Source organism: Salmo salar, unplaced genomic scaffold (assembly GCF_905237065.1).
Source record: "Salmo salar unplaced genomic scaffold, Ssal_v3.1, whole genome shotgun sequence".
In the NCBI taxonomy this organism is placed as follows: domain Eukaryota; kingdom Metazoa; phylum Chordata; class Actinopteri; order Salmoniformes; family Salmonidae; genus Salmo; species Salmo salar.
The window spans coordinates 52,791-67,500 of NW_025547780.1; the positions used below are offsets into that span (position 1 = coordinate 52,791).

Consider the following 14,710-nt stretch of genomic DNA (forward strand, 5'->3'; position numbering starts at 1 on the left):
ATCAAACTGTCCACTTAGGAAGCAACACTGATTGACAATACATTTCACATGCTGTTGTGCAAATGGAATAGACAACGGGTGGAAATTATAGGCAATTAGCAAGACACCCCCAATAAAGGAGTGGTCTGCAGGTGGGGACCACAGACCACTTCTCAGTTCCTATGCTTCCTGGCTGATGTTTTGGTCACTTTTGAATGCTGGCGGTGCTTTCACTCTAGTGGTAGCATGAGACGGAGTCTACAACCCACACAAGTGGCTCAGGTAGTGCAGCTCATCCAAGATGGCACATCAATGCGAGCTGTGGCAAGAAGGTTTGCAGTGTCTGTCAGCCTAGTGTCCAGAGCATGGAGGCGCTACCAGGAGACAGGCCAGTACATCAAGAGACCTGGAGGAGGCCGTAGGAGGGCAACAACACAGCAGCAGGACCGCTACCTCCGCCTTTGTGCAAGGAGGAGCAGGAGAAGCACTGCCAGAGCCCTGCAAAATGACCTCCAGCAGGCCACAAATGTGCATGTGTCTGCTCAAACGGTCAGAAACAGACTCCATGAGGGTGGTATGAGGGCCCGACGTCCACAGGTGGGGGTTGTGCTTACAGCCCAACACCGTACAGGACGTTTGGCAATTGCCAGAGAACACCAAGATTGGCAAATTCGCCACTGGCGCCCTGTGCTCTTCACAGATGAAAGCAGGTTCACACTGAGCACGTGACAGACGTGACAGAGTCTGGAGACGCCGTGGAGAACGTTCTGCTGCCTGCAACATCCTCCAGCATGACCGGTTTGGCGGTGGGTCAGTCATGGTGTGGGGTGGCATTTCTTTGGGGTGCCGCACAGCCCTCCATGTGCTCGCCAGAGGTATCCTGACTGCCATTAGGTACCGAGATGAGATCCTCAGACCCCTTGTGAGACCATATGCTGGTGTGGTTGGCCCTGGGTTCCTCCTAATGCAAGACAATGCTAGACCTCATGTGGCTGGAGTGTGTCAGCAGTTCCTGCAAGAGGAAGGCATTGATTTCTATGGACTGGCCCGCCCGTTCCCCAGACCTGAATCCAATTGAGCACATCTGGGACGTCATGTCTCGCTCCATCCACCAACGCCACATTGCACCACAGACTGTCCAGGAGTTGGCGGATGCTTTAGTCCAGGTCTGGGAGGAGATCCCTCAGGAGACCATCCGCCACCTCATCAGGAGCATGCCCAGGCGTTGTAGGGAGGTCATACAGGCACGTGGAGGCCACACACACTACTGAGCCTCATTTTGACTTGTTTTAAGGACATTACATCAAAGTTGGATTAGCCTGTAGTGTGGTTTTCCACTTTAATTTTGAGTGTGACTCCAAATTCAGATCTCCATGGGTTGATAAATTGGATTGCCATTGATTATTTTTGTGTGATTTTGTTGTCAGCACATTCAACTATGCAAAGAAAAAAGTATTTAATAAGATTATTTCATTCATTCAGATCTAGGATGTGTTATTTCAGTGTTCCCTTTATTTTTTTGAGCAGTATATATTCTTAATTCCATTCCTTTACTTTAGATTTGTGTGTACTGTGGCAGGTTACCTTAGTGTTCTTGGGCACAGGGACTATGGTGGTCTGCTTGAAACATGTTGGTATTACAGACTCAGTCAGGGAGAGGTTTAAAATGTCAGTGAAGACACTTGCCAGTTGGTCAGCACATGCTCGGAGTACACGTCCTGGTAATCCGTCTGGCCCCGCAGCCTTGTGTATGTTGACCTGTTTAAAGGCTACGGAGAGCGTGATCACACAGTCGTCCGGAACAGCTGGTGCTCTCATGCATGTTTCAGTGTTACTTGCCTCGAAGCGAGCATAGAAATAATTTAGCTCATCTGGTAGGTTTGTGTCACTGGGCAGCTCGCGGCTGTTCTTCCCTTTGTAGTCTGTAATAGTTTGCAAACCCTGCCATATGCGACGAGTGTCGGAGCAGGTCTAATTTGATTTGATCTTAGTCCTGTACTGACGCTTTGCCTGTTTGATGGTTCGTCAGAGGGTATAGTGGGATTTCTTAGAAGCGTCCGGGTTAGAGTCCCGCTCCTTGAAAGCGGCAGCTCTACATTTTAGCTCAGTGCGGATGTTGCCTGTAATCCATGGCTTCTGGTTGGGGTATGTACGTACGGTCACTGTGGGGATGATGTCATCGATGCACTTATTGATGAAGCCAGTGACTGAAGAATCCCAGAACATATTCCAGTCTGTGCTAGCAAAACAGTCCTGTAGCGTAGCATCTGCTTCATCTGACCACTTTCTTATTGACCGAGTCACTGGTGCTTTCTGCTTTAGTTTTTGCTTGTAAGCAGGAATCAGTAGGATAGAATTATGGTCAGATTTGCCAAATTGAGGACGAGGGAGAGCTTTGTAAGCGTCTCGTGTTTGTGGAGTAAAGGTGGTCTAGAGTTGTTTTCCCTCTGGTGGCAGATTTAACATGCTGGAAGAGATGAGGTGAAACGGATTTGAGTTTCCCTGCATTAAAGTCCCCGGCCACTAGGAGCTCCGCCTCTGGATGAGCGTTTTCCAGTTTGCTTATGGCCGTATACAGCTGGCAGAGTGCGGTCTTAGTGCCAGCATCGGTCTGCGGTGGTATTAAGGAATCTACAAAAAATATAGATGTAAACTCTCTTGGTAAATAGTTTGGTCTACAGCTTATCATGAGATACTCTACCTCAGAACCTCGAGACTTCCTAAGATTTCGTGCACCAGATGTTGCTTACAAATATACATTAGGCCGTCACCTCTTGTCTTACCAGAGGCAGCTGTTCTATCCCGACGAAAAAGCTTAAAACCCGCCAGCTGTATGTTAATCATGTTGTTGTTCAACCACGACTCTGTGAAACATAAGATGTTACAGTTTTTAACGTCCCGTTGGTAGGATATACGCGCTCGTCTATTTTTATTATCGATTGATTGTACGTTGGCTAATAGGATCGATGGTAAATGTAGATTACTCTCTCTGCAACGGATCCTTACAAGGCACCCGGACCGTCGTCCACGATATCTCCGTCTTTTCCTCCTGCGAATGACGGGGATGTCCGGCGTCCGTCAGAAACATTATGTACAAAATAAGTTACAAATAAAGCAAATAAACATACACAACTGCACAATTGGTTACTGGATCGTAAAACGGCAACCATCTCCTTTGGCGCCATTATCCTTCTCAGCCATTATTATGCAGTGTCTAAGGCACTGCATCTCAGTGCAAGAGACGTCACTACAGTCCCTGGTTCGAATCCAGGCTGAATCACATCCAGCCGTGATTGGGAGTCCTAAAGGTGGAGCACAATTGGCCCAGCGTCGTCCGGTGTAGGCAGTCATTGTAAATAAGAATTTGTTCTTAACTGACTTGCCTAGTTAAATAAAAAAAACGTACATTTAAAATGGCAACATTTTCTCTATGCCCCATGGCAAAATGTGTACAATTGCAGGAAATTAACTCTAAAATGTATTTTTTTTTCCTATCCGCTGTCAAGAGGGGGGGCTGCTAAAAAAATAATATCAAGGTGGTGGGGGAAACAAAATTTTGCTTTGGGCCCCAAAAGGATAGGGCCGGCACAAAACAACTTACTGTTAAAAAGTTTAGAAAGCAGAGAGGTTGAAGATCTTTTCCTCATGAAATGAATTATGTGACGGCAGCAATGACATCGTGTTTTTTTTTGTCTATCTTGAACATACTGTATGTAGATATGACTGTATCTAGTCTCTGAATAATGTCTCTCACACTCGGAACTTTTTATTATGTAGTCATTTTACCCCAAGCGTAGAAAGCCGGTGCACTATGTCCCACCCTCTCTTTCCTCCCTCTTTTCGCGTGTTTCAGAATGGCTACTCGCAAGGAATCAACGTCGACACCAACCGCCCCGATGGCTTCCACGTCTCCGGGAGCAACTTTAGATTCGCCCGTGAAGCAAATTCAGATCGAGGGGCTGGTGAGTTATTAACTACGAGGTTATTTGTTCCCGGGTTTTGGAGGCTGTGGGACGGGAAAGGCTGGGTTGAAAGTGTGGCTAGGCTAGCTAGCTTTAGCATCATGGCGGACACAAGCGGGATGTAGGGAATGTGTTTTAACTGTTCAATGTGGTTGGATAGTATCGCTGTCTGTACATTTTAGTTGTTGTGAGAACAAAACCCCGATGACCAGACGGTGACCGCGGTCTTGTTGCTAAAATAAAGAAATAAATCATAAATTATAACGTTATGGTGGTTAGTACTGCCATACTGAGTTTCATCTTGTCTCAAGAGGACCACAATGGAAACAAGTCCCAGACTTTGTGTGTTATCCTCAGTGATTTTATTCATGTGCATGTATGGCTTTTAAGTTTTATGTGTGCTTGTTTTTGTTAGTTTTTTTTTTAATTGTCGAATTAATAAACTAAACTAAAAGCCATTTTTCCCCCCCTTCTAGTAAATGGTAGTGACGTCACTCCCTCCATATGGCAGAATATCCATCTCAAACTATGTAGTTAACAGCTGTGGACAAAAATACCCCGTTTTCATACCTGAGTGAATGTAGACACCTTTTAAAAGAAAATTACTCAAGTAAAATACTACTAGAGTAAAAATCTAAAAGTATTTGGTTTAAAATGTACTTAAGTATCAAAAGTAAAAGTATACATGTAAAATGTCTTATATTAAGCAAACCAGACCAGATTTTTTTACATTTACATTTACGGATAGCCAGGGTCACAGTTAAACACTCAGACAATTTACAAACAAAGCATTTGTGTTTAGTGAGTCCTCCAGATCAGAGGCAGTAGGGATGACCAGGGATGTTCTCTGTTGAGTAAGTCCTCCAGATCAGAGGCAGTAGGGATGACCAGGGATGTTCTCTGTTTAGTGAGTCCTCCAGATCAGAGGCAGTAGGGATGACCAGGGATGTTCTCTGTTTAGTGAGTCCTCCAGATCAGAGGCAGTAGGGATGACCAGGGATGTTCTCTGTTGAGTAAGTCCTCCAGATCAGAGGCAGTAGGGATGACCAGGGATGTTCTCTGTTGAGTAAGTCCTCCAGATCAGAGGCAGTAGGGATGACCAGGGATGTTCTCTGTTTAGTGAGTCCTCCAGATCAGAGGCAGTAGGGATGACCAGGGATGTTCTCTGTTTAGTGAGTCCTCCAGATCAGAGGCAGTAGGGATGACCAGGGATGTTCTCTGTTTAGTGAGTCCTCCAGATCAGAGGCAGTAGGGATGACCAGGGATGTTCTCTGTTTAGTGAGTCCTCCAGATCAGAGGCAGTAGGGATGACCAGGGATGTTCTCTGTTTAGTGAGTCCTCCAGATCAGAGGCAGTAGGGATGACCAGGGATGTTCTCTGTTTAGTGAGTCCTCCAGATCAGAGGCAGTAGGGATGACCAGGGATGTTCTCTGTTTAGTGAGTCCTCCAGATCAGAGGCAGTAGGGACGACCAGGGATGTTCTCTGTTTAGTGAGTCCTCCAGATCAGAGACAGTAGGGATGACCAGGGATGTTCTCTGTTTAGTGAGTCCTCCAGATCAGAGGCAGTAGGGATGAACAGGGATGTTCTCTGTTTAGTGAGTCCTCCAGATCAGAGGCAGTAGAGATGACCAGGGATGTTCTGTGTTTAGTGAGTCCACCAGATCAGAGGCAGCAGGGATGACCAGGGATGTTCTCTTGACAAGTGTGTGAATTAGACCATTTTGCTGTCCTGCTAAACATTCAAAATGTAACATACTTTTGGGTGTCAGGGAAAATGTATGGAGTAAAAAGTACATTATTTTCTTTAAGAAAGTAGTGGAGTAAAAGTTGTCAAAAATATAAATAGTAAAGTACAGATACCCCCCTATAAAATGTAAGTACTTTACAGCACTGGTAGTTAGTCTGTAGCTCCCTGTGGCTCAGTTGGTAGAGCATGGTGTTTCCAACGCCAGGGTTGTGGGTTCAATTCCCACGGGGGCCACTATGAAAAAATAAATAATAATTATAATTATGAAATTAATTGAAATGTATGCATTCACTACTGTAAGTCGCTCTGGATAAGAGCTTCTGCTAAATGACTAAAATGTAAATGTAAATGCAATAACTGGAAACACGTGCGTAGTTAAGAGAGATGTTGCCATGTCTGTCAATTTGAGACACATTCATGTTCAGCCGTCACACAAAACACACGACTGACAGTCAGAGCCAGAAGTGGCCCCTGCTGTGTCCACAGTACAAAACACACGACTGACAGTCAGAGCCAGAAGTAGCCCCTGCTGTGTCCACAGTACAAAACACACGACTGACAGTCAGAGCCAGGAGTAGCCCCTGCTGTGTCCACAGTACAAAACACACGACTGACAGTCAGAGCCAGGAGTGGCCCCTGCTGTGTCCACAGTATAAAACACACGACTGACAGTCAGAGCCAGGAGTGGCCCCTGCTGTGTCCACAGTACAAAACACACGACTGACAGTCAGAGCCAGGAGTGGCCCCTGCTGTGTCCACAGTACAAAACACACGACTGACAGTCAGAGCCAGGAGTAGCCCTGCTGTGTCCACAGTACAAAACACACGACTGACAGTCAGAGCCAGAAGTAGCCCCTGCTGTGTCCACAGTACAAAACACACGACTGACAGTCAGAGCCAGGAGTAGCCCCTGCTGTGTCCACAGTACAAAACACACGACTGACAGTCAGCCAGAAGTGGCCCCTGCTGTGTCCACAGGACAAAACACACGACTGACAGTCAGCCAGAAGTGGCCCCTGCTGTGTCCACAGGACAAAACACACGACTGACAGTCAGAGCCAGAAGTAGCCCCTGCTGTGTCCACAGTACAAAACACACGACTGACAGTCAGCCAGAAGTGGCCCCTGCTGTGTCCACAGTACAAAACACACGACTGACAGTCAGAGCCAGGAGTAGCCCCTGCTGTGTCCACAGTACAAAACACACGACTGACAGTCAGAGCCAGAAGTAGCCCCTGCTGTGTCCACAGTACAAAACACACGACTGACAGTCAGAGCCAGAAGTAGCCCCTGCTGTGTCCACAGTACAAAACACACGACTGACAGTCAGAGCCAGGAGTAGCCCCTGCTGTGTCCACAGTACAAAACACACGACTGACAGTCAGAGCCAGAAGTAGCCCCTGCTGTGTCCACAGTACAAAACACACGACTGACAGTCAGAGCCAGGAGTGGCCCCTGCTGTGTCCACAGTACAAAACACACGACTGACAGTCAGAGCCAGAAGTAGCCCCTGCTGTGTCCACAGTACAAAACACACGACTGACAGTCAGAGCCAGAAGTGGCCCCTGCTGTGTCCACAGTACAAAACACACGACTGACAGTCAGAGCCAGAAGTAGCCCCTGCTGTGTCCACAGTACAAAACACACGACTGACAGTCAGAGCCAGGAGTGGCCCCTGCTGTGTCCACAGTATAAAACACACGACTGACAGTCAGAGCCAGGAGTGGCCCCTGCTGTGTCCACAGTACAAAACACACGACTGACAGTCAGAGCCAGGAGTGGCCCCTGCTGTGTCCACAGTACAAAACACACGACTGACAGTCAGAGCCAGGAGTAGCCCTGCTGTGTCCACAGTACAAAACACACGACTGACAGTCAGAGCCAGAAGTAGCCCCTGCTGTGTCCACAGTACAAAACACACGACTGACAGTCAGAGCCAGAAGTAGCCCCTGCTGTGTCCACAGTACAAAACACACGACTGACAGTCAGAGCCAGGAGTAGCCCCTGCTGTGTCCACAGTACAAAACACACGACTGACAGTCAGAGCCAGAAGTAGCCCCTGCTGTGTCCACAGTACAAAACACACGACTGACAGTCAGCCAGAAGTGGCCCCTGCTGTGTCCACAGTACAAAACACACGACTGACAGTCAGAGCCAGAAGTAGCCCCTGCTGTGTCCACAGTACAAAACACACGACTGACAGTCAGAGCCAGAAGTGGCCCCTGCTGTGTCCACAGTACAAAACACACGACTGACAGTCAGAGCCAGAAGTAGCCCCTGCTGTGTCCACAGTACAAAACACACGACTGACAGTCAGAGCCAGGAGTGGCCCCTGCTGTGTCCACAGTATAAAACACACGACTGACAGTCAGAGCCAGGAGTGGCCCCTGCTGTGTCCACAGTACAAAACACACGACTGACAGTCAGAGCCAGGAGTGGCCCCTGCTGTGTCCACAGTACAAAACACCACGACTGACAGTCAGAGCCAGGAGTAGCCCTGCTGTGTCCACAGTACAAAACACACGACTGACAGTCAGAGCCAGAAGTAGCCCCTGCTGTGTCCACAGTACAAAACACACGACTAACAGTCAGAGCCAGAAGTAGCCCCTGCTGTGTCCACAGTACAAAACACACGACTGACAGTCAGAGCCAGAAGTAGCCCCTGCTGTGTCCACAGTACAAAACACACGACTGACAGTCAGAGCCAGAAGTAGCCCCTGCTGTGTCCACAGTACAAAACACACGACTGACAGTCAGAGCCAGAAGTAGCCCTGCTGTGTCCACAGTACAAAACACACGACTGACAGTCAGAGCCAGAAGTAGCCCCTGCTGTGTCCACAGTACAAAACACACGACTAACAGTCAGAGCCAGAAGTAGCCCCTGCTGTGTCCACAGTACAAAACACACGACTGACAGTCAGAGCCAGGAGTGGCCCCTGCTGTGTCCACAGTACAAAACACACGACTGACAGTCAGAGCCAGAAGTAGCCCCTGCTGTGTCCACAGTACAAAACACACGACTGACAGTCAGAGCCAGAAGTAGCCCCTGCTGTGTCCACAGTACAAAACACACGACTGACAGTCAGAGCCAGGAGTGGCCCCTGCTGTGTCCACAGTACAAAACACACATTACTCAAACAAACAAAAAAAGCTCACAAATGAACTGGAAAACCAGAAATAACAGATTTACATCGAGGCTACATTGACCTTTTCTCCTGCACTACCTCTGTTTTGCCAACAGAGGGCGAAATTGTTTTACTGGTAATAAAATCTCCTAATCAATCTGCAGTAGAAAAATACAGAATTAGTTTTTTACGCTTCTTCACGTTCCATCAGAGGAGAGGAGAGGAACTTGACTGAGCAGCTGCTGCTAGAACACGATTTGATCATCCTCATTAAATCAACAGCCAGACTAGAGGACTAGGGTTCAATAAGAGTCTACTGTGTACGGTTGAGTGCTTGGCTGTTTAGATCCAAGGAGATTGTTATGAAGAAATATGGACTCATTTTGGGATATAATTGGCTGGGCCGCATCTCAAATGGCACCCTATTCCCTAATGTAGTGCACAGTGTCCCATGGACGAAAGTAGTTCGCTATATAGGGAATAGAGTGTTATCTGGGATGCAAGCCTGTGTTTTTTGTCTTTTGAAATACAAAACAAAATCTGAATTTTTCTAAAGGACAGTTTTGATCATTGTGAAGGACAGTTATTCCTAGTGTAGCTAAACTATTCACCAGCTCTGAGTACTTGGAGACAGCTAGCTATTTGCTATTCCATTGCATCACGTTAACTCCAGAGATGTAGAGAGAGGCTGGCTCGCAAACAGAAACCAGGAAGTCCTGTTGTTATGCAGGGAGAGAGAGAGAGAACATTTTGAAGAAGAGCACGGGGATTCTCCAAACTAGAGCAGGGATACAAAGGACTAACTTTTTTTCGGTTATATTCACCGTTTCTATGTCAACATAGGTCATCTACATGAAACGTGTAGAGGGGGAGGTCTGACAAAGTACGCAGAGGAGTGATGGGAAGTTGGGCTCTCTTTACTGACTCGGATCAGTGATTGGTTGATACAGTATCCTCTATATTGGAATATTATTTTTCTGCTTGTTTGCAACAGTGTAAAAAAATAACTAAATAAATTGTAAATAAAGTAATACCATTCTGTTCTAACCCAGAGAATTATACATTATATTAAAAATTATACTTAGATTAAAAACGGCAGAATCTTGTTTTAGCTGATATTTTTCCGTTGTTTGATGCTTGGTGCTCGTAGGCTGTTAACCTCTATGGGCTACTCAACAGCCAGTGTAATCCCGTGGCGCGTTATTCAAATTCCTCAAAAATGCAAAAACTTCAATTTTTCAAGCATATGACTATTTTACACCATTTTAAAGACAAGACTCTCGTTAATCTAACCACACTGCCCGATTTCAGAAAGGCTTTACAACGAAAGCAAAACATTAGATTATGTCAGCAGAGTACCCAGCCAGAAATAATCAGACACCCATTTTTCAAGCTAGCATATAATGTCACATAAACCCAAACCACAGCTAAATGCAGCACTAACCTTTGATGATCTTCATCAGATGACAACCCTAGGACATTATGTTATACAATACATGCATGTTTTGTTCAATCAAGTTCATATTTATATCAAAAAACAGCTTTTTACATTAGCATGTGACTAGCATTCCCACCGAACACTGCCGGTGAATTTACTAAATTACTCACGATAAACGTTCACAAAAAACATAACAATTATTTTAAGAATTATAGATACAGAACTCCTCTATGCACTCGATATGTCCGATTTTAAAATAGCTTTTCGGTGAAAGCACATTTTGCAATATTCTCAGTAGATAGCCCGGCATCACAGGGCTAGCTATTTAGACACCCAGCAAGTTTAGCACTCATCAAAGTCAGATTTACTATAAGAAAAATGTTATTACCTTTGCTGTCTTCGTCAGAATGCACTCCCAGGACTTCTACTTCAATAACAAATGTTGGTTTGGTTCAAAATAATCCATAGTTATATCCAAACAGCGGCGTTTTGTTCGTGCGTTCAAGACACTATCCGAAAGGGTAAGTAAGGGTGACGAGCATGGCGCAATTCGTGACAAAAAAAATCGAAATATTACATTACCGTACTTCGAAGCATGTCAACCGCTGTTTAAAATAAATTTTTATGCCATTTTTCTCATAAAAAAGCGATAATATTCCGACCGGGAATCTGCGTTTAGGTAAACAGACGAAAGAAAATAAAGCATTCGGTCGACTCGGGCACGCGCCTAAGCCCATAGTACTCTGATCGGCCACTTGCCAAAAGCGATAATGTGTTTCAGCCAGAGGTTGCCTCGATATCGTTCAGCTTTTTCCCGGGCTCTGAGAGCCTATGGGAGCCGTAGGAAGTGTCACGTTATAGCAAAGATCCTCAGTCTTCAATAAAAAGAGCCAAGATGAAACACAACTTGTCAGACAGGCCACTTCCTGCATGGAATCTTCTCAGGTTTTGGCCTGCCATTTGAGTTCTGTTATACTCACAGACACCATTCAAACAGTTTTAGAAACTTTAGGGTGTTTTCTATCCAAAGCCAATAATTATATGCCTATTCTAGTTACTGGGCAGGAGTAGTAACCAGATTAAATCGGGTACGTTTTTTATCCGGCTGTGTCAATACTGCCCCCTAGCCCTAACAGGTTAAACAAACAGGCAACAGAAGTTATTTTATAAAGCCAGGCGCAATTCAAATCAAATGTTATTAGTGACGTGCAGCGAATACAACAGGTTACAGTGAAATGCTTACTGATGAGCACCTAACCAACAATGCAGTTAAAACTAATATTGATAAGAATAAGAGATAAAAGTAACAAGTAATTAAAGAGCAGCAGTAAAATAACAACAGTGAGACTATATACAGGGTGTTACGGTACAATGTGGAGGCTATATACAGGGTGTTACGGTACAGAGTCAATGTGGAGGCTATATACAGGGTATTACGGTACAGAGTCAATGTGGAGGCTATATACAGGGGGTACCGGTACAGAGTCAATGTGGAGGCTATATACAGGGGGGTACCGGTACACAGTCAATGTGGAGGCTATATACAGGGGGTACCGGTACAGAGTCAATGTGGAGGCTATATACAGGGGGTACCGGTACAGAGTCAATGTGGAGGCTATATACAGGGGGTACCGGTACAGAGTCAATGTGGAGACTATATACAGGGGGTACCTGTACAGAGTCAATGTGTGGGGGCACCGGTTAGTTGAGGTAATATGTACATGTAGTTGGAGTTATTAAAGTGACTTATGCATAGATGACAACAGAGAGTAGCAGCGGAGTAAAGATTAACACTTAGGCTATTGATTATAGACCTAATTAAATTGGGGTGTCCTCTCTCTCCTCCATTTTCTTAGCCTAATTGTCTAAGGGCTGTTTCCTCGTCTCTGCTGCTGCCTCATTGTTCTCCATCTCAATATGCTGGTTCATTTAGTTATTATGCACGTAGCTACATAGGGAAAGGTGCCAATTCTACAGTGCACTGAAAATGATGTTTCAGAACCGTGGACAGCGACCGTATACAACGACACGGGAGAAAGTGCTTTTGTTGTGAGGGGGGGCTTGGTGTGTGAAGCAGGGGGGCTTGGTGTGTGAAGCAGGGGGGGCTTGGTGTGAGAAGCAGGGGGGGCTTGGTGTGTGAAGCAGGGGGGGCTTGGTGTGTGAAGGGGGGGCTTGGTGTGTGAAGGGGGGCTTGGTGTGTGAAGGGGGGGCTTGGTGTGTGAAGGGGGGGCTTGGTGTGTGAAGGGGGGCTTGGTGTGTGAAGGGGGGGCTTGGTGTGTGAAGGGGGGGGCTTGGTGTGTGAAGGGGGGGCTTGGTGTGGGGGGGGCTTGGTGTGTGAAGGGGGGGCTTGGTGTGTGAAGGGGGGGCTTGGTGTGTGAAGGGGGGGCTTGGTGTGTGAAGGGGGGGCTTGGTGTGTGGGGGGGGCTTGGTGTGTGAAGGGGGGGCTTGGTCTGTGAAGGGGGGGCTTGGTCTGTGAAGGGGGGGCTTGGTGTGTGAAGGGGGGCTTGGTGTGTGAAGGGGGGCTTGGTGTGTGAAGGGGGGGCTTGGTGTGTGAAGGGGGGCTTGGTGTGAAGGGGGGGGCTTGGTGTGTGAAGGGGGGGGCTTGGTGTGTGAAGGGGGGGCTTGGTGTGTGAAGGGGGGGCTTGGTGTGTGAAGGGGGGGGCTTGGTGTGTGAAGGGGGGGGCTTGGTGTGTGAAGGGGGGGGGCTTGGTGTGTGAAGGGGGGGGGGCTTGGTGTGTGTGTAAACCATAGAGGAAGAGGTGAAGCGAGAGGGTTTTACGCTTGCTAAAATATGTCCATAATATGCCCAATGTGTTTCTATAGGCTTATTTCTGGACCTAAGCTTGTTGCCCGTCTTCCCTCCTTTGGGTCAACGACTCCCATTGTTAGGGCAGAGACGTGCATCTCATCAATATCTACAGATCTCTGGTGTAAATGGGGAGGTGAACCCAGCAGAGGAGCGAAGGAGATGAGACCAAGAATACAATATGAGAACAAGCAGACACACTCAGACAGATTAACAAAACCTTGATTCTTCAGATACAGGCATTTTGGAATGTCGCACAAAAACATACATTTTGAAGGAATCAATTTAATGCAATATATCGTCCATGTTGTGTTTTTATATTTTTGTTCAGTGTATATATACAGTACCAGTCAAAGGTTTGGACACCTACTCATTCAAGGGTTTTTCTTTATTTCTACTATTTTCTACATTGTAGAATAATAGTGAAGACATCAAAACTATGACAAAATATATATTTAGTTTCTTCAAAGTACCACCCTTTGCCTTGATGACAGCTTTGCACACTCTTGGCATTCTCATTCACTGGTAGTGTATATCGGGAATCACCCGTAAGTCTGAAAAAAATTTAGCTATGATTTTTAGGTCATATGGCCCGGCCCCCTCCACAGAGGCCCGCTGAGGCCCACTGAGTCCCGGAGGCCCGGCCCTCCCAACAGTTCTATTTAGCGTTACACCAGATTAACAGGTAATGGAGGTAGAGGCCTCAGTTAGCTACTTCCAATGCTTGGCAGGTACAAACCTTCCAACATCATAGATTCTGAGTCCCTAACATCCAGGCTACTCAAAGCTAACTTTGTATTTCAGACAGTGTGTTGCATTACCTTCAGAATGTATTGTCTGTGTGGGCTATTGATTTATGGCCTGGAATTAAGGATGGAAGCCTACCATTTAGATTTTTTTTGTTGCTTCATTCAATTTTAAACCTGTTGATTTTTTTTTACAATTTTAGTGGCCCACATATCAATCTCTCGTCTCCACATGAAGTTTGCCGCACCAGCTGTTGAGCGAGATCGATCTGAAGTAGTAGAGAAACTTACCTTATAAAAGTCCGACGGGCTTTACTTGCAATACGTAGTGGTATTTGTATGAAGCCTGGATATCATAACAAAGCCACTAGCACCTGATTTAACCCGTAGTCCTTCAGGAGATGGGTTACATCGATCTGTCAGGGTTCCAGCTCTGTTGTGACGCTCCATTATTTTGGTTTTGAGACGTGATGAAAGGATCGGCGTGGCTGGGTGAAGGTTTAGAATACGTTAGATGAGAATTTACAGACTTTAATCTGACCCTGTGGCTTTGAGAGAGAGAAAAAAAGGACATTTGCAGCAGTGATGGAGGGGAATAGGCTTGAGAAGGTGTCCATTCTGTCCACGATAAAACGTGGGCGGAATCCAGACGTTAAAACAGAATTTTTTTTCAACAATATAAAACAAATGTGTTGAACTCGGGAATCAAGTAAAATGTATTGAAAATAAATGATTTTGTCCAAGTTTATCATGACATGAACAGAATCCTTCAGTGATTTGTAATTCCTGCAACTTTCTGAAGAGGTGAGTGTGTGTGTGTGCAGTGCAGTGCACGAGTCTACCACTTAATGTAGCCGTTAGCGATGATGCTAATGAAAAGTGTTCTGGTAGATTGAAAGTTCCCCTC

The 14,710-nt window shown here is 46.2% G+C and overlaps 1 protein-coding gene and 1 non-coding gene across 2 annotated transcripts in view; both read left to right on the plus strand.

Moving 5' to 3' along the window:
• Positions 1-3,755: 3,755 nt before the first annotated feature.
• The window catches only part of LOC123732436 (eukaryotic translation initiation factor 3 subunit H-like), a 75,505-nt gene continuing 64,550 nt past the window's right edge, over positions 3,756-14,710 (plus strand). Inside the window, exon 1 of the mRNA XM_045711570.1 lies at positions 3,756-3,941. Within this exon, the coding sequence (XP_045567526.1) occupies positions 3,834-3,941 (108 nt within the window). The 5' untranslated portion in view covers positions 3,756-3,833. The remainder of the gene's footprint in view (positions 3,942-14,710) is intronic.
• trnag-ucc (transfer RNA glycine (anticodon UCC)) lies at positions 5,849-5,923 on the plus strand. The gene has a single exon. It is a non-coding gene; the product is annotated as a tRNA-Gly (tRNA).